This window comes from Excalfactoria chinensis, chromosome 19, assembly GCF_039878825.1.
Source record: "Excalfactoria chinensis isolate bCotChi1 chromosome 19, bCotChi1.hap2, whole genome shotgun sequence".
NCBI classification, from domain to species: Eukaryota; Metazoa; Chordata; class Aves; order Galliformes; family Phasianidae; genus Excalfactoria; species Excalfactoria chinensis.
The window spans coordinates 6,140,842-6,168,712 of NC_092843.1; the positions used below are offsets into that span (position 1 = coordinate 6,140,842).

Sequence of the window (27,871 nt, forward strand, 5' to 3'; positions counted from 1 at the left end):
GAGGTTAACTTAAGTGAGATGTGAAGATTTGCTGTTTGCTCCTTAGATCGACACAAGCACGGTGCTGTTGTTAGCATGGATAGCAGAGCTGTAACAGGCTTTTCCTGACGAGCTGTTTGGAACACGGCAGGTGCAGCGTGGTTGATGTGCTCATCCCTGATTCATGATGGCCAGGCAGCGCCGGATTGCTGCTTTCTGCGTCTCCTCTTCATGCCCTCTAGTGGTTTATGTGACGGTTGTCTGCGGTGTTTTTGGTGTCAGTGTGGTTTATTTCCATCCACCTCTGCAGATGCTTTTTCCCAGGGTCACAGAGTGCTTCCTGGGGTGTGGACTGTCTGCAGGCTGTGGGTGAGGGAGCCAGGGCCCTCAGAGATGAGTGGCTCATGGGGATGTGTCCAGAGGGATAACAGGAATGAGATCTATTTTCCATTGACAGTGATTTAAGAGAGAAACCTGCTCCGTGCTGTTCTGTAGTGCAATTCTGTGCTCAAATCTGGACAAAGTAAAGGTAAATGTGGTCTGTTGTTGCACTGTTAATTTCCTTTCTCTTTGGGCTTGCAGGGGTTGGAGAATGAGCTGGAAGAACACAGGCATTAGGAAAGGACACTTACAGCTCACGTATCAGTAATGACTTCTGTTGACCATGGCAGCAATGCTGGTAGTTCTTACCAAGTGTTTGAAATTGTTGCATTTCAGATGCTGAAGAAGTAGGGGAGTGTTACTTACCCCCATATTTTACTTAAGCATCTTTTATTGTTTTTCCGTCGTGTTCCATGTTTAATGTCAAGATGGTCACCCTTTCTTTCAGGGCCTTTGACTACATACATCGTCTCTTGCTACCTTCACATCTGGCTTCAATTTTCCAAAGCTGATGCTGTGGTGTAAGTCTCCCAGACCGCGCCAGGATCCTCACTGCAGAACTGCGTCATCTGAGTACAAAGGCTCCCAGCTCTGCCAGCTCTCTGGAGCTTCAGCATCTGCACTTCTGACACTGATCCTGTAGGGAATGGCAGAACCCAGCCCACCCTCTTGTGTTAGAGACTAGTCTCTCTCAAGCTGCAATGCATTAAGCATTGTGCAGGTAGTTTCCACGTGAAGAAAGCACTGATAAGTACGTGTGCTTGCCCCAAGCCTTTTATTAAAACCGTGCTAAGAACCTGGAGCAGTGTTGGCTGCTAAGGTTGGTGACCTCGTGGAAACAAAGAACTCCCTAGTCTGATTCCCCCGTGCTCTAATTACACTCAGCATAAGTACATCTCTAGTTCTTCCTATGTTAATGAGAAGAGACACCAAAGGAGGAAGGTTGGGTTTCCAGACAGATGGGCTTTTGCAGAACAGCTCCAGGCAGCTTTCTGTGGCATTTGCTGTGTTCTGCTAAGCATTTTACCAGCTAAAGTCTTAAAAAGCAAATAATCTGTAATACAAACCCTCAAACCCAACAGACCTGCTGTTTGTCCTCTCGGAGTGAGCAGGAGCACTTGCCTCTGGGCTGCACTGCACATGGGTTTCATGCAAAACGAGGCTGTATAATAGCCTTTGTTCTCTGCTGCTGTGGCATATGGGCTTGTACCAACAGTAACCTCACGTAGCCAGCATTTGGCACAGACTTTGCCTTTCTCCTTTTTTGTGTTTCCTGAATTACTGAACAGCTTAATATGAAAAGTGGCTGTTAGGCAGATGAAGGGTGAGCGCTGAGCTGAGAGCTGTCTGAATAGCAACATGCCATGGTTTTTTTTCTTCATGGGGTGATATCTGACTTTGCAGGACTAGGCAGGGCAGCTGTGACATGCGCAGTGCTCTCCAGTGGTTCTGTGGCTGATCCTCACTATTTGCCACAGTAGATGATGATGCAGATAAGCTTTTCCTTAGAATTCATTCCTTTTGTCTCAATCCATTTTCTGACTGCTTGCAGGTTAATTAACACGTACAAATTTCTGTTCCACTGACTTGGTTGCATACATTCCAAAATGAGATTTCTCTTGAACTATAAAAGAGAAATACTGGATTATGCAGAATGCAGATTCTCATCTCTCTAATGGTATTGGGCACAATAATTAAGTCATCAAAGCTTTTTTTTATTATCATTCTTTTTAAAGGCAATGCTTATATGATGTATGGAGTTCTTCTTGAGTTTTTAGTTGTTTTTCTTCAAGATGGTTTCTTACTTAGCATCTCAGCCAGGTTTCCCATCAAGGCTTTACTTCCCAGACCTGTTTTCTCTTCTGCCTTTAGTGAAGCCATCATTTTGTTTTGCCTTCTCAGCACAGTACTGAGAACAGGAATCACAATTCGTCTTAATCTGTGCCCAGATACCTTCTCACTTCAATTTGTCTCCTTCTGAAAGGCGTGTTTTTGCTGACATTAAAGATGTTATGAGGTCAAATGAACAAATTCTCGTGAAATATTTGTGCAGAAAGGGGCATGCAGCAGGTTGTGTGTGTGTGTGTGTGTGTGTGTGTGTGTGTGTGTGCGCTGTTGGTTTCTCTAGGATACCATATAGCTGTAGTTTTTCCTGTTCTACTCATTGTTCCAGAACACTGATGCTTAGGTCAGCAAACAACAAATAAGGCATTCCTCTTACGTTATTCTAGCTGGGCATTGTTTGTGTCTCCATTTGGCTTGCAGGGTGCCTATGGAGTGCTTTTCAGACTGTAGTGCCACAGCACTGAGTTGTTGCAGTGGTGGGCAGCTGATGGGGAAAAGAAATGTTTGGCACAGCAGCCTGGGAGGGAAGTAGTTGAGCTGCTGGCTGGTGTGTTTACCTGCTCATCGTGTAGAAAAGGGAGGAGAGAGAGAAGATCACACTGTTTGATGAGGTCAGTGTAAGTAAACATGGGTTTTGTCAGTCTGTTTGCTCATTCAAAAGTCAGGTGAAATCTTGCTTGTTCCTCAGCTGGTCTGTCTGCTGCAAGCTGTTGCTTTCTGACACCGCTTTGCCTTGGAATCTGGTTGTCTTTTGGCCCCCGTTCTGGTCTGCTGAGGTGCAGAGATGCAGCTGTGCACTGAACAGGGCACAGGATGGTCAATTCCACCCCTGACAGAGCCTTTCTGCCTCAACAGGAACAGGTTTTGTTTCTGACAAGCTGGGGAGTGAGCCCTTCTGTGTCAGGATGGGCCTTCCAGAGCTCTAGCTGTAACTTTAATTGCAAAAGGTTAATCTGATTAGTTAGTGTTTGCAAAGAGCTTTAAGGATGAAAAGTGCCATGTAAGTGCTGACTATTATGATGGTGATAGATGGGCTTTATCAGCAGTTTGTAGGATGAGTAAGAATCTTTTTTCCTATTTGAGTAGAGGAGGAACTGCCTTCTGAAAAGCAGGAAAAAAATATATTTTTTTGGGGGGGAAATAAAGCCTAAACCAACAAACCAAGTATCAGGTTGGCTTACCATCATTGCCTACCACCTGTTGACCGTACTGTGGTGAGCGTTGGGCTGTGCTAAATGCTGGCTATGTGTGTCTGTGGCAGCTCCCCATTGTAATGCTTGCAGTACTGTGCTGGGAAGTTGTGTACATAAGGCAGGCTCTGCAGGGCTGCCCAGCCTACAGTAGGTCTGGAGAGGAATGCCTTAAGAAGCATAACAAGTCTTGGATGCCTTGAATCTTCCTTTTCAGCAATGACAAGAAGATTTAGGAACAGAAGTGTTAAGAGACAGAGCTTTCCGTAAATGGTGCTTTGGTATCAAGGTGATGAGTTTTGGGTGGTTTTTTTTGTGTTGTTGCATATGTGTCTGACAGTACTTGTGCATGAAGCTTTCCAGCAGGCAGCAGTAATGGGTTCACAGCCTGATTCTTGCTGCTCTTTCAGTCTGATATGCTGTTTGGTAAGTGGGCAGGAGTTCTGCAGGGCTACCTCCTGCAGCAGTTCTCTCGGGTTCTGCCTTTAGTTCCCCAGTAAACATTTTTGTTTCCATTACACTCTGATTGAACAGTTTCCCCTTTAGCAAACAGACATGCATTTGCTTAAAATTGTCTGAGTCCTGCAGTGCTGTGCTGTGAACCCTGAGCTTGGTGCTTTGTTGGGGCTGTGCCTGGGGCTGTCCATCCTGGTGGGCTGCAGCAAAGCCAGCTCAGCATGCAGGCTCCAGGGATCTCTTCTGGCACTGTAGGGACCTCAGCTGGCTTTACTGTAACCTGGAAGATAATTAGATACACTTCAGGCCAGTTACACACACTGGCTTAGAGACCAGCTTTAAGCTTTTCTACTTTACTGTTTTGTTCCCTTCAGAAACTTCCATTGCAGGTCAGGTTTAGGTGATGGGGTTCCTTTGGTATTTTCTTTTCTTTTAAGAGAGGGGGTCGTTGAAGTGTTTGACACACAAAGTGCAGACTCAGGAAGTGAACACAATCACGTATTGTATGGAAGGGAAAATCCTCATGGGAGGAGCAGCCAGAGCCCATGGTTGGTTTCTGGAGCATGCATGCACACCATGTACTGGGCAGGGAGGGGAGCTGCTTCACTTCTGCTGCTTTCATCCCCAAAGGAGGTGTTTGTTACCTGGTAAGGTTTGTAGGTGTGGGATCTGAAAAACTGATTTTTGCCAGCAAAACAAGCCAGGCTTGAGCTGCCCAGCAGATTCTGTCAGATAATGTTGGATAGTAAATGGGTGTTTGCATCCTGAATAGGATTTGTAGCTGTGTCCCCTGTTATTGGGATAGTCTTGGAGGCTGCTCCTCACTTTGGCTGCTGTCGGATGTTTTGATGGGGGGGAAAAACACTAGAGTGCAGTTGGTGGAGTAACTCCTGTCTTCAGAGCTCACAGTAAATTGCAAAGATGAGCACAATGAAGTAATCCTCCATTTCCCGTGTGGAAGCTGGAGCAGATGGAAGGGCAGAACTGGTTTGGTGAGTCGTGCACTTGCTGGTGGCAGAGGAAGGCCAAGCTCTGCTCCCAGCCTTCCTGCAGCCCAGAGTGCTGTGTTGCACAGCAGTGGGCCCAGCTTTCTCAGGATCTGCTGGAGCCTGGCTGCTCCCTAGGCTGCTGCAGTGCTGAGCCTGGATGCGTGCTGTTCCCTGAGGCATCTGGGGAGACAAGACTTGGTGAAAATGAGCTTTTTAGCACCTTCCTATTCCTGTAATTCTTTTCTAATCCATTAAGCGTTGGAAGAATGAATAGAGATTGTGAGTGCTTGAGTGATAGGAAGATGGTAGATAGCAGCAGTGGGAAGATATGAGGGCAGGCAGCCAGCAGGCATGAATGTGTGTTGGTCTGACCCACAGACAGCACACCTGTCCCTGGCTGCTCACTCCTCCATGCTCGCCATCAGACTCTTGGCCAGGAGACCACCATAGCTCACATTGTGCTCAGTGTTCCATTTCTGCTCTGTTTTAAACACAGGTTTATGTGAAGTCCTCCGTTCCCTAGACCTGAATCTCTTCTTCTGAAGCTGTCACCAGCGTGTGGAGCCTGCCCCACACCCATCCCCTGCCAAACCACGGCCTTTACCTGTGTCTTCCGGTGTTTCCCGTGTGACCCGTCCTGTGGCAGTGCCTCCTGGGCTACCCCGGAGTTCACGCAGCGCTCGGTGGCTCCAATGGTGAAGATGACAAGGTCCAAGACTTTCCAGGCATATCTGCCTTCATGCCACAGGACCTACAGCTGCATTCACTGCAGGGCTCATCTTGCTAACCATGATGAACTCATTTCCAAGGTACGTACATGACCTCACCCTGTGGGTGCAGTCCATTTGCTCATGCTGCAGATCAGTCTCTGTACATGTGCCTGGCCTTCACCAGTACTAATGGTTTCTGCTCAGAAGATGGGCTTTTAGACTACAGGATCTGTACACGAGCTGCTGTTTTTGTTTTAAGTCACTTGGAAAATAGCTGCAGGGGATGGGTTTCCAAACTGGGAGTTCTTAGAGTGCTTCCTGGGGGGGAGGGAGGTCTGTTCCTTCCCATGATATTGGCTTCTCCCTCATTTCCAGCTGTAAAACTGCATTAACTGATAGGACTGCGAGTTGCCTTCCCAGTACTTGTTTGTGTACATGCTTGTCAGCATTGCCAAAGGGTTGTTGCATGATCAAGAGCTGTAGAAGTGCCTGGAAGTGTTTTCTCTGTGGAATATTGATCTGTTCCAAGCAACTTCCCTAAAGCTTTTACTTAAGGGAAGATTTGCTGATGCTTCTACTGAAATGTTAGATGTCTTTCCAAAGACTGTTGAGTTGTTGCTCAAATCCACATCGTTTTGACAACTTTCAAACTAAAAAAGTCTGCAGAGAAAATGCAAGGGATGGATGCTGGGCTGTGCTTTGTGCTGGTCAGGTTGGAAGGATGCTGTTCTCTCTTAAGATTTCTCAGTCACAAAGGGAAGAGTCTTGAGGATAAGCTGAATGAAAAGCATTCAGAGCCAGTAAGTTAGGGGTCTTTGCAGGGGGAGCAGCGAGTTAGAGAAGCTGAGGTGCAAAAGCTGCTGCTAAACTTTTCTGGAGCCTGTTGTGCCTGGATGTGGTCAAGCATCAGGTTTCCAGCTTTTGGCTGCCTTGGCAATCAACTCTTCTATAAAGTTTATTCAGCTCATAAAATATGTGTTCAGAAAAAAGCAGCCACACTGTAAGATTTATTAGCTGAGATGAGAGGAAATTGCACTCGAGCTCTGTGTGTGTGTATGTGTGTGTGTGCAACTTAAATGAGTTTAGCTTCTGGAGCAGCCTTAAGAGAGAGGGCAGGATCACAAGGCACAGAGGTGCTTTGCCTGGTGGAAAGGGGTATCATGCTTCACCCTTCCTGTTTGCACAGAGAAGATAAGAATGTGTCACCTCACATCAAGGGCATTGGTTGTACAGCTGGAAAGATCCTCTCAGATTCTTGATGTTAGGTGCTCAGATGTAGAGCCTTCCATTGGAGGCTGCCTCTTCCCTTTTTCTCTTGGTTGTTGCCTGGTTGGGCTGATCTGCACCTCTGTGATGTTTTATCTCTGTGCCTAGCAGTTGAATTTCAGCATTCTGCTATGAATTATTGCAGATTGCTACAGGTTTGGGGTTTTTTTTCAGCTTCTGTAGACAAGCCTCCTCTAAGGCTACCACATCTTGAGTCATTCTGGGCCTCCTAGGGGCTCTTCTTGTTCCTGTACAGGGGCAGTGGTTCTCAGCAGAGGAGGGCTGTAAAGCCTCCAGGTTTTTAAGAGGAGGAGGTTGTACATTTCCACAACAGAAAGAGGTTTTGAAATGTTAATGTCAACAGCAGAGTTAGCAGTTTGTGCCCAGGTCTGGGTGTGAAGCACGGTCTTCCTCTCAGACCAGCTGGGTGCCTTCAGGCCCTTGCTCCTGTGCTCAGTTCTGATATTTGTAAAATGAGGTAGTCACTACCCTGCCCCTTCACTGGGAGAGTGAGTTGTTGCAAGCTGGATTTGGGGCTGAGACACAGATAAAGGAGATGGGTTTTGCTTTCTGCGTTCATTGTAGGTCAGAATTTGTGCTTTGCTCTTTCCAACATGCCTAGTCCTGAGCAAGGGAGAACACATGGCAATGCGTGCCCACTGGTTTCACCTTTGACACTTCTTTCTCCTCTTTGTTCCACGTCTGTGCCCCTTATGTTCCTGTGTGCTGTGCAGCCAGCTTTGCAGGTAAGTATCTTCCAGCAGGGCAATACCACTGCACCCTGCTTGGAATTTGAGCTTCCAGTCACCAAGACATGCAGGATCTGCCCAGGAATGCTGACTGCTAAAATATGAATGCAGAAGAAAAGATCTGAAAACATGAAACAAAGCTGTGTGTTGAATTATGGCAGTGTTAGCTATAGTGTGCTGAGGTGCTTGTAACTGCTCATTGTGGACTGGGGTGTAACCTTGTAGTAGTGTTAGAAGAGTGTTGCTGATGGGATATTAGTGGGTTGTGTAGCTCAAATCCAAAGGCTTTGGGGTTTTAGGTTTTATTTCTCACAGTTATAAACCTCAGTGAGATACATTCTTAGTGTAATTGAAAACTTTATAAAAATAATTGTGCAATCGTAATTTGTACAACGGGCCATTAAACTGAGAACAGAAGGGCAGTCCCTGCCTCAAGGGGTTTCCAATATGTGTAGAGACTTTCCCAGGCAAACTTAAATAGTCATCTTTTTATCTGTTTGAGTTAGGATTTAAACATCTCCCCGAGGCCTTCTGCAGTGCTTTCATCACAGACTTATATTAGCATCTGAGAACCAGGAGGTGGAATTGCCACGCTCATTTTCCATATGAAAATCTAACAAACTGAAGGAAGGAACAAGTACTGCAAGGACTGAAAAAGGAACACATTATTTCAAACCAGTGTTTCTCAGGCTGCAGTGTATCCATGTATCCATCTCATCTTGAACCTGGCTGCCGCTTGATTCAGAACAGCCCAAATGACACCATCTTTGGAAGCGCTCCCTGGAAAACAGGCTTTTATGTAACAGCAGGGTGTTGGTGTTTTTGCTCAAAGAAATTAATTCCTATATTCATTTTGCCCCCAGTTGTACAAAGACCACATGAGAGCTGTGCCGCTATGCGTGCTGTGAGCCTTTAGCTCCTTTGGCGACGTACAAATGGCAACACTGGCTCACGCTGCTGGCTGACGCTCTAGCTGGAGCTGAATCCCACTATTGTTTTGGGTCAATCCATACTTTCTTTCCTTTTCATCTCAATGTTTCTCCTCTTAGTCCTTCAGCACCAGTGCTAACTTTGGCTTCAGTGTTTTGCTAGGTCTGGATATCAGAAACTCTTTAACAACTATGCCGTTGCAGGACTGATTTTTGCTTCCTTTCCTTCTTCAGGAAAACCTTGTGCATTAAAATGGATGGAAGGTTTCTCAATAACCCACTGCTATTTAAAGAAAATAATCGATGCTGAAGCTTTTAAGAAAATCTGAAACTGTTATATGAAGCCAGTTACTAAAATGTTGCCTGTGCACTTGGCCTTTTATCTTCTGCAGCCAAAGGGAAAAAGTGGTTTAGTATGTCTGATTTGTAATGAGATCCCAATTGTGGGCTGGGTCGTCTGGCCAAGAAAGGTTTTACTGACTTAGGAAATAGAAGGTGATCAGATAGATGGGTGGAGTGAATAACTAGTTTTCATTTATATGTTCCTTCAGTGCCTTGCATTAACATGAGTGGAGGTTCTTGTTCCCTCATAGCAATGGATGATTTAGGACTGGGTGCCAAATATAGTGCATACTCTTATTTCATTGCTTTTTCCAATGTCTGAGTGGGCTGCGGCTCTGGGAATGCAACCCAGACCTGCAACAGGTTGCTGTGTGATGCTGAGTAAGTCACTAAATGTCTTTGTTCCTCTTTTCCCTGCTGTACCATTGAAATGCTGCTGTTTTCTCCAGTCTGCTTGGAAGATAAAGCTCTGGAGCAGGTGCTGTCTGCTCTTGTGAATTAGAACGGTATGTCCTAATCCCCTTTGGCTTTACTGTAAAAACCAAATATCGTGCCAGGCAACTGTAGTTAAAAAGCATATTTCAGTGCTTTGTGTTTCCAATTACCAAACTATAAATGAAAGTGCTTGTTGCTTTTCTCTTTCTTAGGCAGAACATCCCATGGTTTTTAGAACCTTTATGAAAAAAGTGTTCTGTAATCAGCAATGGCACAGCCACTCTGGGAAGGGGGTGGAGGGGCTTCTCTTGAGAAGTATGCCTTCAGCATCACTTCCTAGCATGGCTGGAGGAACAGCTGACATGATAGACGTTCAACAGTGTAAAGAGCATTTCCTCTCTCAGATGCAGTGCTGGTTTCTACCTGCTCTGTGCCTTTCAAACTGTCAGTCCTTTTTCCATAGGAGTTTGTATGTATTTGGTGTCTGGTGAAGAAGGATGGGAATGAGCAGAAGGGCCAAATAAAGCCACACTGGTGTCTTGGTTGCTGACTTTTTTTTCTGCCATGGGAACAGTAATCCAGCAGAAATGTCCTTGATTATGGAAGTATGTAGGGAATGTCTTGTGGGCGTCTTGCAGTTTCTTTTTCCATGCACTACTGTGATCCAAATGCTAAATATTATGCAGTGATGTATTTTCTGAAGTTGGCCTAAGGCTTGCCTAAGAAGTTTAATGCTTTCCTTTGATGTCTGCTTGGGACCCATACTGAACATGAAATCCTTCAACACAAAAGACTGTGGCAATGCCAGCACAGAGAATTTAGGAAAAAAAAACACACTTGTGTGTGCTTGACTTCCTCAGCTGGGCTGGGTGGTTAGCGGTAGAGTACACTTACAAGCTCTTCACTGTCTTTTGAGACAGGAGTTGTGTGAATCTCAAGTAAACCTCTCTCCCAGTCATTATGCATCCCTTCACACTGTGCATGCCTGGCAAGCAGGCTGCTGAGCTTGTTGGTGTAGTAATCTCAGTGATCCTTATGGCATATTGAAAGCATCAAAACTTTTCTCTGTGTTACAACTGTGGGATCTTAAAGCACATGAGACTTTGGTGCTAGCTTTCAGTAACTCATGTATGAATTTAGCTCCTTCAAAACATTCCCCTGCAGCTTGTATAGGTGCTGTGTGTAGCAGGCTCTGTGGCTTTTGTCTTTCTTCTCTGAGCATGTGAGGAAGGTGGTGTGTGATGTTCCTAGAACCTCGCTTCTCATGCAGCAGTGCTGCCAGGACAGCATTTGTTTGTCAGTTCACCTTGAAGACATGAAGTGACTTGCTTGGGGGAGGGAGGGCATGCACACAAGCTGAAGAATAACCCTAAGATGGTGATGTGTCTGTTTCAAAATGTATTTCTTACAGGAAAAGAAAGAAGCATTTAAGTTCCAAAGCCAGTCAAGGGAAACAGTCCTACATTTCTAATGTGTGGAATAGTAAAATACTGTGGGGTAAGGTGTACATTCCCTTTGTGGGATAAAGTTCTTACATTTTCCATCTCACCGTGTTTCTTCTTCCTTTAAAAGTAGGTCTCGTTTCTTCCCAAATATGAACTTCAGCTCCCAGCTTGGTGCTGAGGAGCTCTTAAGGTCGGAGGAGCTATCATTTCTAGCACAGGCCAGTGGGTTTCATCATGATTGCAGTGTGTTGTCCTGGAAAAGCATTCAGTCTTGATCTGAAGACTTCAAGAGAGAAAATTCACTGCTCTCCTTGGTCACTTACTCCAGTGGTTAATCATCCTTACTATATTACAGGTTGGAGACATCAAATTTAGACTTGTCTGCTTGTGCTTCTAGTCAGTGACCATTCTTTTTATTATTAAAAAATATATAAATAGATATTCACTGCCTACTTCTTCTCACTATAAAAGCTGCTGGTATACAGTAACCCAGGTCACTCTTCACTGCTGTTTTGATGGGCTAAACAGATTCAGCTTTTTCTGTTATGATGAGGTATTATTTTTTCCATTTCTTTATCATTCTTGTGGTACTTTTCTACATTTCAGCCTCGTTTTATAAATGGAAACAGGGCTGGTCTCATTGTTCCAACCTCAGACTGAACAGCATACAGCAATAATGTCTCCACAGTGTATGCATTTCATAATTGCATTAGTCTTACTGGCTCAGCTCTGCACAGTAAGCTTCTGTTCATTTATTCTGCTGTTAGCTCCTTATCCACCAGGTTTATCCATTTTGCACACATTTCTAGCAGCTGTCCAGGGGCTTTTGCATCCTGCTTTTCTGCTTTTGTTCCCTAATGAATTCTGCATTGGATATTATTTGATGCTTTGTTCCTAGCTGTAAGTATTGCTGGAATTCAGGCTGTAAGTGGTGAGTGGCAAAGCTGTTCTGGAAGAAGTCACAAGTGGGTCTTGGTTTTGTTTTGCTTTCTGCTTCCTCTTTCACTGTTGTAAACTTTGAAGTAGGTTTCCATGCAGCTTAAAATAAAACGGGCACCTCTTCCCTCAGTGTGCTGCCCAGGAGACAGCACTGGCTGTGCAGAGCTCCTGCAACCAGGGTGCTGTTAGGGCTGGGCTGGTGTCTGCTGGCCTCCGTTGCAGCCTGGGGACAGGAGCGGGTCTTGGCAGCTCTGGAAAGCTTGTGTTTGAAAGGGAGAGGGAGAATAAACAAACAAAAGTGCCCTTTGCTGGAAAAAGTCAGAATATGAAATCTGAGCAGTGTAATGAGTATTTGTAGTACCTGTTCCATAGCATAGCTACCTAAATTAGATTTTTGTCCTGTGTAATTGCTTCCTCTGGGGCTTAGACTGCGAGTCACTGTGCTCCCTCCATTCTCGCTGGCCTTAATGGGATCAGGTCTCTGATTGAGGCATGATGTGGCTGGGCTCTCTCCGTTCAGCAAGGAAACTCCTTATGTAATTGTGTTTATACAGCGATTAACTGCTGTGTGATTTTTAAAGTATTTCATTCTGTTTCTCTCTCCCCTCCCCCCCAAAAAAGGGTAATAATTCAAAATGGTTTAGAAATCCTTGTCAGGGAGGATAAAAATGGATTTCCTCATCAATCACTTTCTTTATGGAGGTAACTCTCCTTTCACCTGCTGCTTCCTCTGCCTTAAAATTGATGACCTGAGCATAAATAAAAGAGAGTTCCCATTTATTATCCAGGGGACTGCTGTGGACGCACTGGTTTTGCTGAGAAGCAGATCTGCTCTCTGTGTCAGCTGTGGTGCTGTTGTGAGCTCAGTGGCTGCATTAATGGAATATGATGTTCTGCTGATCCATGGACGGTTGCTATTATGCTGCTAATTAAATATCTGTTGCATTAGCAGTTTCCATCTTCCATTCCAGTTCTGTCTTGTGTTTATCTCCAAAGCCCATATAGTAGCAATAATTAATGTGGAAAGAAAGGGCACTACCCCTTCCCTGCCACTCCTTTTCCATATAGTTTCTTTGTTGGTTGCTTCAAGCTGCCATCACCATCCAGGAAAACAGCCCCACATAAAAATGAGGGGAAAGAAAAACACACTGCTGCTGTAGCAATTGTAGGTTCACTGGAACATACATATTTTGTCGTCATTCTGTATCCAGAATCCAGATCTGTATCTCATCCTGTAGGTTTTTCCACATTAAGTAATAAAGTACTGCTTTCTTCTGTACCAAACCATAAGGGGTTGCATTGGGTGGATGGTGGTGGTGGCTGAAGTGCTGGGGGTTCTCTTTTGACAGAGGGGAGTTGTGTAGGAATGTGAGTAGGAGTCACTCCCTGCTCCCATGGGACTGTGTGTGGCTTCTCCCATGTCCATCACCCTCTGCTCAGCTCACAGATAAGCCCTCTTCTTGTCTCACGGAGCTGCTCTGGTTTAGTGTGCCTCCCTAGATGTGGAATTAAAGATTGTCTGCTTCGTTCTCTCTGTATTCCCATCATTTTTCATTCCAATGTCAAGTTTTGAAGTGCACCAGCAGCAACCTGAGGCCACCAGAGGTGGCTGGAGAAGCCCCAAAATACTGTGAAGTCATTTAGGCCTAATACATTTGGTATACTTTTAATTTGTCTTCTGTTGTTTGTGCCTTTAGCAATCACATTTTGAAATTTCCCTTTGACGTCTGTGGGCTAGAAATGCAAAAATACAAGCAGTTTATAGAAGCCCAGGGCTTATTAAAGGAGGCTGAAATGCACAGGACTCATGGTAACCTGATGGGACTTTAGGTTGTGTTGGAGCTGTTGGGGTAATGGTGGGAGCCCAATGGAGGGAGAATAGGGCAGAGCTGTTTGCATATAGATTCTGAATGTTGAGATGTTTTACAGGACTTTGGCTTTAGCTTAGCAGTGTGCTGGTTTAAATAGGGATTGGAAATCTGTGTACTACGGGGAAAAAGAAAAACAAAAGGGATGCTCACTTGTCTAAAATACTGATTTTTCATTACTGCAGAGCAGGGTAATCTCTTGCTCTCCCCACTGCTGATAATGGCAGTCTCGGTGGTACACTGCAGAGCACTCAGTTCCCAAGCACTTTTGGAAGTCTTGTGAACAATGTTGTTTTTTTCTTAGCTTTATCTCCTAGAAACCTGAAAAGATGAAAGCATCTCAAAAAAAAAAAAGGAAGTTAAAGAAGGCTCCTGTCTGCAGAGGGAACGAAGGGCTTCAGTGAGCACTGCTCCTGGCAGGGTAGGAGCTGATAACATCTCCTATCAACATGAAGAACCATTGCAGTGACATCATCCATCTCTGAGCTGCAGCTCCCTTCCCTTCCCACAGCCTGCGTAGCCTTTCCACAGCCAGGCAGTAGCAAGCTGCTGCTTTGAGGGTGAAGCAATAAATAGTTATTCACTGTGCTACAGCGGCGTAGGCTGCTGGGGAATAAGGCCATGCTGAATTAATTGAATTTACTTCAGAGATGAGTTTGGTCCACTAATTCCATATCGACTTTGGGCTTTAAATAGCATTAAGGGCCTGTGTTGAAGCTCAATGAGAAGTCAGGAGCACAGCTGGAGCAGGGCAGAGGCACGGCTGTGCACCAGGTGGAACAATGTAAGCTGTTCCCTTGACATGGGTCCGTATCCAGCATCAGCAGAGCAAAATTGAATCTCAATTAAATCAGATCATTGGCTGTCCCTTGTGGGGAGAGCCGGGCGCAATGAATGAACCCTGCACAGCCTGGTGGCTGTGGGGGTGGGCTCACTGAGCTCGTGCTCCCCCAGAGCTGCAGCGCCTCTTCCTTATTCCATGTCCAATTTCTTCCCACTACACAGTGACTCACAAGTGATCTCCTGTTAGAGCCATCTTATACCTAGTGCTGTTACTAGGCATACTGGTTGCTGTAAATACAGCAAGCTTTTTTTTTTTTTTTTAATCCATTCATTTTTGCTGTAATTAATAGGGCTTGAGAGGTGCCATTCAAGCAGAGCTTTCAGTGTGATGTTGGTTGTTGGGTGGGACAGCAGCTGAGAGGAGTTGGGGTTTAATGCCAGGGACAGTGAAGTGGAATTGCTGAGTATAAGTTGCTTTCTTGGTGCAATGGGTTTCCACACATTCTTTTTGGGCACGAGGAGCCTGTGTCCTGGAGCACAGCTTTGTAGCAAACTCACTCCAGTGTGATGGACGTTGCACCTGGGCTGTACTTAAAGGTTTTCTCTCCCTTCAGACTGTGTTTTATGTTAACAGAAATCTCATCCTTAGGTGTTCAGAGCCTGAGCGTGCCTGGAGGCTGTGGGCTCCAGCCCTGTCAGTGTGCTTGCAGTGAGAACTGTTTGCAGCTCTCCCAGGGGTAGCCTGCAGGGGCACGCTCTGTTCCTTTTTCCCTCCCTGGGACCTTTTCATTTTTGTTTTATCGGTTTGCTAAAGGGCTGCCAGCTGGACGTAGGTAAGGGGCAGCACTCTCTGCAGCCTGCAGAGAGCAGGCAGCAGTATGGAGCCATTTAGTCCTGGCAGCTGCTTCCTGGTTTTCCAGATGATTCCAGACAGCTCTTTTTGTGCTCAGCCTATTGTCAAAGCTGTCACAAAGACTTGGGATGTTAATCCTGTCCTCTGTTTGCTGAGTGGGCTGCAAGCATGGTGAATGGGAAGCTGTAGGTACAGAGGGATGGGGCTGTGGTGTGTAGGTGTGGGCACATGCAGTACCCATGCTGTTCCCTGGTTGTGCTGATTGAACCTGCACATCTCCTTCTGTTTCCAGTGGTCACCAGTGACAGGAAGGTGTGAGTGCAGAGCTGGTGGTGGAGGGGCACAGCCCTTCTCGTATTTGCCAGGGTTTCCCAGGGCTGCAGCTGCACTGAGTAAGGCTTAGAAGGACTTGAGCATCTTATCCAGGAACCACAGACAGTGTGAACAGAAAGGTGCAGTCAGCACTTCCACTTGAGGTCAGAATATAGCAAATGGGCTGAACCGAAATGACAGCTCCCAAGGTTGTGGGTATTGAATATATATGGATTCAGCTCTGGATCCTGCAGGATGAGTCTGTCCCTGCTGCGGCAAGCAGCGTGTACCTGCCACAAAGAGCTCCCACTTTAGATGCTGGATCCACACTAAGCTTCCTTCTGCAGCAGATCTGATCTGCTGTGAAGCCCCAGCTCCTGCCCTGCAGTCTGCCTCTTGTTGGAGCTCTCCTTCTGCACTGTGGTTCTCTGCCAGCAAATTTAGATTAAGAACTCCCTGCACAGAATGACTTTTCTCTGCCTTCGTACTGTGATTATTTAGCAGTTTGTGTGATTGTCCTTTCAGCTGAATCTGTGTTGCAGTTCAGCAAGAAAAGGATATTTAAATCCCTGCATGCACAGAAGAGGTATTTGTTTTTAAAAATAAGGATTTCCCAGATCTTGTTTGGAATCAATGTGGCTGAGGGGCTGTAATGAGGGTTTGTAGATTGAATGATAGGAACTTCTTCAACCATAGCAGCTGCCAAAGGCATCTTCACATGGAGCTCCTGCTGGAATAAGAGGTAGCTCAGCAGCTGAGAGGTGTTCCCACCTGGGTGCTCAGCCCTGCAGCTCTTGGGTGCCACTGTGCTGAGTGGAACAGCAAAGGGCTTGGGATGTGAGCAATCAGGAGCAATAAGCTGTTGTGTGCTGCACATCCCAAAAGCTTGTTTTGTTTTTTAGAAGGCTCACAGAGAACAGAGAGGGAGCACTTTGTTGCTGGCATATACAGATGTGTTTCCAGCCAGACATTCAGCGTTAGCGGTGCAGAGAAAAATATGTGCTTGGGTTTTTCAGCAGGAAACAACGACCAAAAATCCTTTCCGTTTCTTTCAGCTGAAAAGTGATGCCAGGAGCTGTTGCTTTAGAGAATCTGAAGTCTGGATTTATATGCGTGTGAGATACACTTTTGAATGTATACCTGGAAAATCTATGCAGAGAAAACATACAGCATAGAATGCAGGTCTTACTGCTGACCTCGCTGTCCAGCAAACACCAAGCATGCTGCAGAAATCTTCTGTGTGTGTTTTAAACAGTCATCTCACTACAAAGAAAAGGACATCTGGTTGTGTATAAATAGATCTGCTTCTCCTGGTTTTGTAATGCCCATTACAGCATGTGCCATTTTTGTCTGGAGCCCCAGCAGAGAAGGGACATCTCCAGAGAATGCTGAGGTTGCAACAACACCCAGGTGAAATTTGTCCGTGTACCTTTATAAAAGATACTGACAGTTTGCTCTTGTGGACAGCAAATGCATTAGTGAATTTGAGGTGGCTGCCAGACCTTCCTCACTTCTTTTTATGTGATTTGCCAAGTCCTTGGCTGGCTGGAGGGTGGATATCAGGACAGGCAGCAGCACTGAGAGCTGCGTGGTAGCACACTGAGAGGTCCTGCTTGGGCAGAAGGTAATTTGTGTGACTTCTCTTTGGTGACCACCTCAGATGCCCTGAAGCCCTGGCTGAGCTGTAAGGAAAATCATCTCTGGGGATGCCACTGTCCTCTGGGAGTGCCCAGGGAGCCCCAGGCACAGAGCCAGTGGGTTTGGTTTTGTTGTTTATTAAAGACAGGCATTTGCACAGCAGTAATGGAAAATCCTATTTCTGTACCAATAAAAACTTTGCTCCCATGGTTGTTTTTATTGGCAAACTTACTCTCTTTGGTGTTTATGGAAAAGTATTTACTGGAAGGGCTGGATGGCTAGCAGGCTACATCTGCTTTCATTCTGCTTTGATGGCACACATGTGCCTGGGGGACCTCCTGTTTCATCCCATACCCATCCACAGCCTGAGGGCTGCCAGGGCCCTGCTGTTCAGGACAGCAAGGTGGGGTGTTGTGTGGGTCTGGCCTTTGTCCCCTGCCCTGGGGAGCAGTGGGCTTTGTGCTGTTCCCATTTCCCACCCAGGGTGTTGAGACAGTGCTGCCTGCACCTTGGAGCTGCCAGGCCAGCCCTACTTGGTGTGCAGGTATCAGCCAGCTGACAGCAACAATACTAAGGGGCTTGAGGGCTGCAGAAAGATTGAAAGAAGCTTCTCTAACAAACGCAATTACACAAACATACTCAAGCCATGTGTCCTATTTAATTCCTGCCTAAGAAAAGAGGCATTCCTCAGGGCACTGCTTTTGTCCGAGTGGAAGAGATACCCATGTGCCTCCAGCATCTACCCCTTCTGCATCCAAGTGCCTCTTCTGTGCCCGAGGTGGCAATAACGTGGGGCTTCAGACTCAGCTGAAGAGCAGCTTCTCCTCCAGGACTCTTCCTGGCAGTGGTGTGTTCCTTGTCAGGGTGGTTTTAAATTGCTCCTTCAGTGAATTTTGATCTCTCATGCTGGTCAGGCCAGGAGCTGTGAGTGCTGGTGGTATGGATGGAAATGGGGCTAACTGCTCTTAGGTTGGCTCTCACTTTGCTTCTCTGTGAGGCCATCCTTGATCATGCAGAATTCCACCTGCAGAAGCTGAGGGTTTAGGAAAACCATTACATAGCCCAAGGATCCTGGTTAAAGGGTTAAATGATCCTGAAAAGCTTCTCTTCAGCTTTACCAGCTCCTCAGCCCTTGATGCATGCATTCCCTGAGGTATCTCCTAAGGTAACCTGTGCTCAGACAGCACCTGTGCTCTTGCTCATAAGCACCAAATGTTTAATTCAGCATGTGCTTGTCAGAGCGCATTAACGTCACAGGTAGAACTTGTTGTGTGTGAGCTGCTGCCGCCTGCGAGGCTCTGAGCAGCGCGATGGGACAGCAGAGCAGCCTGCTGGCTCCCAGCCACATCCCAGCTCTTCAGGACTCCCTGGTTTTGCAGTGAGGCCCTGAGAGATGCAGGGCAGGGGGGATGTGCCCAGATAGCATGAAAGCAGATGTATGCACAGCGCCTTATGCAGAGCATCCAGGCTTGGTTCAGTTCGGCACGTGCCCATGAGAGAGAGAACAGCTGAACTCTTGGAAATAGGCTCGCACTGCACGTAGATGCTGGAGATAGCAGGTGATAAAGCAGGCGAGGCTGCCAGCGACTTGTTGTGTGGGCAGAGGAGCCCGAGGCAGCTGCTGACTTCCAGGACAGGGCCTCTCTTCATCAGTGCTTGTTGCCTGATGATGGCTTTGTGCCTCTTCCACCTGGAGGCAGGACTCAGGCCCTGGTAATGGGCAGTACTGACCATCTGTGGTCATTAATGAAGGTGTTGGGAGTAGTTCCTGGTTTAGCCATATTTCTGCCTACCAACCCACACTGAATTTTGTTTTCTTGCCTTTCAGTCCTTTCAAGGAAGCCAAGGACGAGCATACCTCTTCAATTCAGTGTGAGTAGAACTCCATGCATGTTACCTTTGCATGTCTTTAAGATGCACTTAAGAAAGCTCTCACTAAGTAGTGCAGCAAAGTTTTCTTGTAGAAAACCTCTGCCCAAGACTTGTGAGCCTGCTGAAAATGGGTGGAGAAAGGCAGGAAATAGAATCGATTCACATTAGATCGTAAGTTCAAGTTTCAGATAAGCAGCTAGGAAAAGGTGTTCTTTTTCATCATCAGTTTGAGAAATCAGAGCTAAGAGGTGACTCATCTCTTCCCAGAGAGGGAAGTTGGACAGAGAGTCGGGACTTTATAAATACAGAGAATACGAAATATCTACGTGCAAACTTTCTTTGTAGAGCTGTGGCATAGAAGTTACCTGTAAGTTACCCAATAACTGAGGGTGGTTTTGGTCAGCCCACTGCTGGGATGTCTGTCAGGACTGCTTATTTCAGTTATGTTTCCCAGATTCCCATTTGGGAAAGTAAGAAGTACCATTCTGGCAGTTTGGAAACAAAGATCTTTCTCAAGTGCACAATTAGCGCGATGTACTGGAATGCTTTTGATCTTCTGCTCCAAACCTGTACTCAGTATGCTGAATTTCCTGCTTGTGCTTTCAAACACTGCAGTACCCTCAGCTTCACAGCAGGGTCTTGCTGTGGGAAGATGCACTAACAGGGAGCTTCTCTCCATTTTCTCCAGAGTTAATGTGGGTTGTGGCCCTGCAGAGGAGCGGGTGTTATTGACAGGATTACATGCGGTTGCAGACATTTACTGTGAAAACTGCAAAACCACACTGGGCTGGAAATATGTGAGTATCAGCATCACTTGTTTTTCCTGTGGATGTCTTTGCTGTAGCTCTTGCTGAAGGTTTGTGTGGCAGAACGTGGTCTGGTGGAAAGAACATCAACTTGGGAACCAGAAATGCGGATTTTGGTCTGTAGCCATTCTGCATTTCCATTTTCCCTCCTGTCTTTTGTTTAGTTCAGGCTGTGAGCTCTTTGTGACCAATGTTTCGTCTTTCTAAGAATTCCTGGTGTGGGTTTGGTTTTGGTTGGGGGTCCCTCAGTGTGATGTAAAATTCAGCCAGACTTTGTGGTTTACTTGGTCTGTTTTTCCAGAACGTCTCAGAATAACAGAGGGGTTCACATATTGCTAATCCTGTGTCCTTCCTACTAGAAATGCTATTGAACATGAGTTGATCTGTTTGCTGTCTCTCGCGCTCCATAAATTCAATTACCTTCAAATAAAGGCTTATGCTACGTTCTAATTTCTGCTTCAGGAGGCACGCAGCATTTTTGTTTGTCAGAACATTCTGACCAGTCTCTGAACAAAACATCTATTGCATCTGTGGCCTCTGGACAGAAATATTCTTCAAAGTCAGTCAAAAGGCTATAAAAAGCAAAGCATCAAAAATGGATGCAGTGGGAATCCGTGCAGAAACACAGCGTGGATCTCACAAATGGAGAAGGACGCTAAGTGCGTAAATTGAGTTTACTGTAAAACAAAATACAGAATTCCATAAACACAGCACTAAGCTCAGGTCTCTCCAGCAACAGAATAACATCCTCTCTGATGCATGGCACAGGTGTACGAGCAAACAGTGAGCCTGAGCTGGAGCTGAACTGCCTTTGAAGATGCAACAAGTGGAGTCCCTCCTGCTTAGAGATCCCATGCTTTGTTCATCCCACCTATGTAGAATGGGTGCTTCCCAAGATGCCCCTCAGCTCCATTTCCAAGTGAAGCTGCCCATTAACCCAGCTCACTCTCAGAGGCAATGCCTTTGTGGCAAGTTTCACTGGAGTAGCCCTGGATTCCTAATCTCAATAAATCCTCAGACTGCTCCAGAGAGAGGCAGATTTTGTCAGTGATCATTCCTAAGGCATAGTTCAAGGAGCAGTTGCCATTAGCCTGCCTAAAGCCACATGCTTACAAGGTGCTGGTTGTGCCTTTTCAGCCTATGAAGATGACTAGAATCAGGTTTAAGATGGTTCCAAATGTAATCTTTGCAGAACACCCTCAGGAGCTCCTGCAGTTTGACTGTCCTACCCAGCTTACAGATCTCCTTGCCAGGCTGGGGCCTGCACCAGCATTCCAGGTTCTGTCAGTGTGACCGTACCTTCAGATATCATACTGATGGCATTCGTTCTTCTCTTTTTAGGAACACGCTTTTGAAAGCAGCCAGAAGTATAAAGAAGGCAAATACATCATTGAACTAGCTCACATGATCAAGGATAATGGCTGGGATTGAACGGAGGGAGCCCAGCCCTACCAGTGTGTAAGAGAATGCCATCCAACCGAACATTATATCCAAGAGTGAGAGAGTGACTGAACGCTTGGTTCCATGCATTTAGAGGCTCTGCAATCTGGGAGCATCTTCACACCCTTCTCCATCTTTATTGGTGACTGGCCTCTAAATTTCTGTCTCTCTGTCTCTTTGCTTTGTATCTGTTTGTGAGTTGACCCTGGCTGCTTCTCTCTCTGTTCTGGCGTTGGCTAAGAGAATGCACCGAATGCCCGACAGCCATTCCATGTTGACGAATGCTCACGTATGAACTGAAGTTGGCTCTGTGGTGGCATTTTATCAGCAGGTCTCGGTGCAGGAGGAAGACATGAGTTTTGGGCAGGAGAACGTAATAGCGGGTGGGGAGTGGGCCCAGAGGGAGGTCACTGGGAGTAATACTGCACTTCTCCTTTAAGTCCTGGTTAACCAAGGCTTGAAACTGTCTACTTGTCTAAATGGACAGAAAAATACCTCACGGCTGCGTTCTCTCTGAAGCATAAAACTGCTGCTCCACTGGTGGAGCTTCAGTCTACGCTGGCTGAGCACAAGACATAACCAGTTCTCCCTGCAAGTCGCAGATCTGTGTTTTGTTTGCTGTTTATGAACTTGTTGTCTAGGGTAGGAAGGGGAGACCTGAAGGCTGGAGAGATTCCCTGCCTCTCCTTTTTCTCTCTGTTTCAGGGTAGGTAGGCCAAACATCCCAACAGAACACAGCTGTGGGAGCATCCTCACAGCTGGAGAAACCAAATCCTGACACTTGAGCCCTTCAGAGAGAAGGAAAAAACCACTTAAGGCACAAGGAGGCTGGAACTGAAGCTTAGAAGATACAACAGGGGAAAAAAAAAATCCACACAAAAAAGAAGGCAGGTGCTAAGCAAGAAAGAGGAAATTGTGTTGGAGAGGATGGGGACAAACTCAGTAACGTAGGGTACCCTTTGACTTCCTGTACTCCCCTGGGTGTCCTTGGGGTTTTTTTACCAAGCCTTCACGAGTACAAGTAGCAAAGTGCTGTTAGAATACCTTTCAGTCCCATGCCCCAGCCATCAGCTCTGCTTTGGGAGCCTTTCAGAGAAATGATGTGAGGGGGGGAGAGGAGGGAGCAGAGGAACCGTGACAGTTTAGCAGTATTGCACAGGTGGATATTTCAAGCCATGAGGTATCCCCCAAACCTTCCCCCCTTATTCCCACTCCCAGAAGCCTGCTGGAGGCACAGGGGAGATGGGAAGGAAAAAGGAAACTAAAGTATCCTCCCTCTACCCCTGAAATTGTGCTCTGGAGTTTAAGTGGGAGAGGTGGATGTGGTTATTGTGACTGCAGAGGATAAGTCCTTTGCTGTGAAGTTTTTCAGGCTGATGAGTGTGGACCTTCCCGAGGTGATGGGTGGGGAAGGAGCGCTGTGTGTGAGCGGGGAGCTGCGTTAGATGTAAAAAGCAATGTGAAGTTTGCTCTGCAGCAGTCCAGCCGCTATCTGGTGCATGGCTCAAAGACTGTTGGACCGAATTAGTGTTATCTCTCTGAGTGAATTTTCTTTTTGTTTGTGGAGTTCTTTCAAGTAGGTTAATCCACTGGGGGAAAATCTTTCTTAATCCAGAAAGAAAGAGTATTGCACAGGGGTTTGTAGCTCCTTATGAAACCGAAGCTTTGGAGCTGTAATCTCTTGTCTCTTGTCTCCACCCCAAGATCCCATGAGCTGGGGACCAGAGTGGAGGGGCTGGTGACAAAATCATTTGCTGTTCATGAAGGAGATGTGAGCAGAGATGCTGCTTATGGGTTGGGGTCGGCTTTTCGTGTTGGACCGAAGCCCCAACCTGCTGGCCTGTCGAAGCAAAGGCTGCTTTTCTCTTGAACCACTATTTTGTGACAGCGTGTTGTTACACCTGGCAGAGGAAGGTGAGCCGAAGGCTGCTGGAATGGGTGGAATTGGCTCATTTTGTGGCTAGCCTGTTTGGAGATAGCTTCTGCCTTTACCCTTTCTGTTGTGGTTGTGTAGCGGTTGCTTCAGCTTTCATTTCTGATTGTCTCTGCTTCCATCATCCACATTGCCTTAAGCAGTAAAAACCCAGTCAAAATCACAAGCTCTGCAGTACCCACCAGCTTGTTGGCACTGGCACCGGCCTGGTCCCATTGTCCTGTCCTTTGGTTGTTGATCTGTGACAATTGGTTGGGTTTTGCCTACTGGGAAGTAATTTGCATTCTTCAAAGAGCTCCTGGTCTCCCACATGCACAGCCCTCAAAGGGATCTGTTTGTTCCTTGGGGGGAGAAGTAAGGGATAACCCCAAACTGTTAATATGAGGTTGAGAAAAATACCTTGTGTGGCCTCATGGTTTTAAGTTGGTATCACCTATAAATGAGATACCAGATACAAATGTTTTTATCCTTATATTTGGGACAAGAAAGGATGATGTTCCATCAATCAGGCTGTTTTTAACCGTTCCCAGGGGTTACGCTTTTAATGGCAACCAGTCCAAGCCTGAATATGGCAAGATCTTAATCTGGTTTTAATTGGCTTTGTCTCGTCAGCATCCACAGATTTACATTGCCCAGAATGTGGCCTCATGTCCCGATAGGAAAACATGAATGTGTGCCCGTGGGAGCCCACACCGTGCACAGAGTAATCCACGGGCTGCCCCGTGGCGTGGAAAGCAGCGTAACCAAAGACTGCACCCTGTGCTGGGGGCTGTGGGTGACTCCAGAACTGCCCCCTGGGGAAGCATGGGCTGTAATGTGGGGCAGCCTCAGCCCTGTGAGCTGAGCTTCCATCGCCCTGCACTGCCCCAAAGCTCAGCCTTCACCGAGCCCCAGATTTGCTGTGCTCGGGGTGGATTATCTGCTGTGAGATCCCCGTCCCCGTGATAAATACCCAGATGGTAATATATACAAAGCAGGAAGAAAAAAAAAAGAATCACGTTATCTTGTGAAGTATGCTTTTGTAAATAATATTTAATTTAAAAAATAATATTAATAATATATTTGGTGCCGTTTTCTCGGAGCCCCTCCCTGCGAGCACTTTTCTCATCGTTTATAAATGATCCCCTTTCCTTCTGCATTGGTTGGGAAATACATTGAGAGGGAAACAAACACCCACGTGGATGTTGTCCTGCTGGGGTTGTGACTGTGGGTGCTGGGGGGGGGATTTGGGTGCTGGGGGGGATGCGGGGGTTAGGGGGTGGATGTGGTTCCCATGCAGTGCTGGGCAGGGATGCGTATGGCTCTGGATGCAGGAGCACAGATTGGCTGTGAGCTCAGCATCACCACTTGGAGGTTTGTAAGGAGCTGTTTTTGAAACTGAAGGAAGCCTTTGGACACAGATCCCGGTTTTCTTTTCTTTTGTTCTGTTTTTTTCTTTCTTTGTTTTTCAACCAGGCTGCTACATAACGAACTAGAGCGCAAGTTTACCTCTCGGGCAGCAGAGTTCGTTCCTTTGTTTTCCCTTCTGTCCCTGTGCCCTGCTCCCCACTCTCTGTTTTGATCTCGTTGGGTCTCTGTTTGATCCCAAAGCGGACCAACAGCGTGCACAGCTGCGCTGCATTGCTGAGCAAGGAGCTGTTTCCAGCACTGAACCTCTGCTGCGCGCTCCCCGATCCTCTGATGCTGGCACACATCATTTAAAGACACAGGAAAACAAAAATCAACCCACAAAACCTCCAGGTGAAATTTGTTGCTCTCGTGGTGAGGATTTTCTCTGTGTGCGTTTTCCTGCCTGGTGTGTGAGCACACAGACAGCACTGTGCTGGGTGGGAGCTGCGCTCTGCTCCACTCGGTGGGAAGCAGCTCTCAGCAGGGCCGGGCATTGGGGACCGAGCACCCAGAAACAATGATGTTACACATAGAGGCTGAAGAATCCTGTTTAAAAGGGGGGAAACAAAGAGATCATAGTGAATTCAAAAAGAGAAACGGACGTATTTAATGCAAGCAGAATGGCACTGTGTGGTACAATCACCAAGAAGCTGTTCTCATAGCTATGAACTGTATTTATCCTTTGTTTTGTTCTTGTAAGGAAATGGGAATGCTTTCCCCGTTGACAAAACTAAAGGACAGTGTTTCCAATACCAGCCTGTCTGTCGATGCTCTCATGTTTACAAATTGTGTATACTTTTATTTCTTTGATCTTATTTTAATTTAATTTAATTTTATTTTTTAGCATATTCTTTTCAGGTCATTCGCTTCAGTAATAAACGCGATTGGTTGTTTTCCAGTACTTGGTTTCCACCTTTTCATGTGTTTGTACACTGTATATAGCTCTTCAGTATTAGAGGGAGCCGTATTGTTTGTCATATTTACAACTATGTGTTGGTGCTCATTTGAGAAAATAAACTTTTCAAGTACTAAAGTTGCTGCTCTGTGTTGCTGTGCCCATCTCCTCCCGTACTGCGTGCAAAGGGCTGAGGGTGGTGCATTTAACTCAGGAACAGCCCGACTCTTTGCTGTGCAGTCAGTGCTGCAGCACCAAAACCCCTTCAGCACACAAAGGCTGTGCTCATGGAGCTGCAGCCCGTGCTTCAGCAGGCTGAGGGTGTGCTGTGGAGCAGCCCCTGTGGATGGTGGGGAGCTGCTCCATCCTGCGCTCGCTGTAACACCTTTCTGAGCTGTCTCTTACAGGTGCCGGTGCTCCCAGCGTCCATCTGATCCCTGGGACCTGATCCACGCTGCCCACCCCTCTGAAACCCCAGCGAAGCCCCAATCGGGTCGGGAGCAGCACTTGATTGCAGGTGTTCCCAGCTGCTGCAGGCACTGTCCTGTGCCCTCACCCTGTGGCTGCAGATTCCAGAGCTGGCCAGGTAAGCTGGGGGACCCAGGTAAGCAGATGTGATCCCAAGAACGACAATGCTTCCAAAACATGAGGCTCATGGTGGCAGCCTGGAAGTGAACACAGGTGAGGTTTTTCCACCTTGGTCAAGACAAGCATTTCCTTATTAAAAGAGAGCTCACCACATCCCATTGCGCGGTGGGTGCACGCATGGCAGGACGGACAGAGCCCAAAATCCTGGGGCTGCTGTGACCTTTCTGTGCAGCCAGAGGACGGCTATAACGGGAAACACGGCTCAGTGCGGGCAGCCCCCATCACAGCCACAATGATTTCTGGAGAAGACAATCACAGAGCTATAAATACTGCAGTGCTGTGGCCTTTCATCCTGGGGCAAGAGCAATCGGATACCAGGAGCAGCCAGAGCCAGGCTGCTGGGTGAGCAGAACAACCCTGTTCCCATTCCTGCAGGGACGCGGGTGATGCTGCATGTCACTTCCCTGCTGTCCCTTCTCTCTCTGTGCTGGGTACTCTGTGTCCCCTCATGACGTCCAGGCTGCGTGTCCTTTCCTCCCACCTTTCAGCCACCGCAGGGGGATTCCCTTTGCCTCATGGCACAGGTTTGGGGCAGCGCTTTGCTGGCAGCACCAGGAACCTTCGCTGCACTCACAGCACATCAGAAATGGCTTCAAGCTTTGCACCCTCTGAAACTTCACATGAAATCCCTGTCATTTCTGCACAGAACCCCATGGGGAGACGTCCCAGCCCCACTGCTCGTGGCTCAGCCCTGGGCAAGAGCTGCCCCTCACTTTGTGCTCCATGCATGGAAATGTTGGCGTAGATGCAGTGAAAGGTTGGAAAGAAAATACAAGTTCTTCCCCAGGGGCTCAGCTTCACCTCATGGAAACATAAAGAATTTCTGTGCAACGTTTTGGAAGCTTTACAGAAATAACAGAGCCAGTATAGGAGTGTGTTTTATATAGCTCTGCTTCCTCGTCAGGCTCTGGTGGTGTTTGTTTTCCACTCGGATCAGGGGCGTCCCAGAATGGTGTTATTTTTGCAGAGGTTCCAGGATAGGGACTGAGATCTGAGTGTCCCAAAGGCTGCAATGTGTGGGTCCCGGCTGTGCCCACATCCTGCAGGGCTGGACATGGGGTGCTCCACGCGTGCACTCCCCATGGCTGCAACACAGACCTCACCAGCTCATCGTAAATCACTGCAGGGTTTTCTCTACCAGGCGGGGTGTGAAGGTGAAGCCGACCTCGTGCACTGATGCCAGGTGGGGATGAGCACCCACACCCACAGTGCTGCTGCAGGCACCGGGGCCATTAGCAGGACAGTGACAGCATCATTCACTCAGTGCCACCTATTTAGTCACAGCCACATCACGCCCAGCATTCCCATGTGTGACCACTGGCACGTCCCATCCCATCTCGTGCTGCTTGGTGTCTGCTGGCACACACAGGCACAGCACAGCCTCCTCCCAGCTGCAGCATCCCCAGCCCTGCAGTGCACAGCCTGTGCTGGGCTGCTGTTCTCCCTGTGCCCATCCCTACTTTGCTGCTGCCCTCCCTGAGCACCCCGTGTCCCCAGTGTTGCAAGCAGAAAAATCCAGGGACTGGGCAAGGTTCAAACCTGAGGAAACAAATGCTGCTGGCGAGGCTGATGGAGGGGAGCGTTTGGTTTGGATTAGCAAGAAAAGCTATTTTGAACTCACGTCTGGAACTGCTGGAGCTAATCCCAGGTGAAAGCTGATTAAGGGCTGGATGGTGGGAGCGCATCCCACTGCTGTCTGTGGTTGTACCGGGGGAGCTGGGGCTGTAGGGTCAGTGAATGGGCAGCACGCAGCCGGCACAGCCCTGTGGTTCCCAATGG

At 47.1% G+C, this 27,871-nt stretch overlaps 1 protein-coding gene across 1 annotated transcript in view; it reads left to right on the plus strand.

The window, feature by feature from the left end:
- YPEL2 (yippee like 2) overlaps positions 1-25,576 on the plus strand; it is a 30,086-nt gene extending 4,510 nt beyond the window's left edge. Inside the window, exons 2-5 of the mRNA XM_072353486.1 lie at positions 5,337-5,649; positions 18,938-18,981; positions 19,670-19,778; positions 21,129-25,576. Of these exons, the coding sequence (XP_072209587.1) occupies positions 5,533-5,649; positions 18,938-18,981; positions 19,670-19,778; positions 21,129-21,218 (360 nt within the window). The 5' untranslated portion in view covers positions 5,337-5,532 and the 3' untranslated portion in view covers positions 21,219-25,576. The remainder of the gene's footprint in view (positions 1-5,336; positions 5,650-18,937; positions 18,982-19,669; positions 19,779-21,128) is intronic.
- Positions 25,577-27,871: the final 2,295 nt, after the last annotated feature.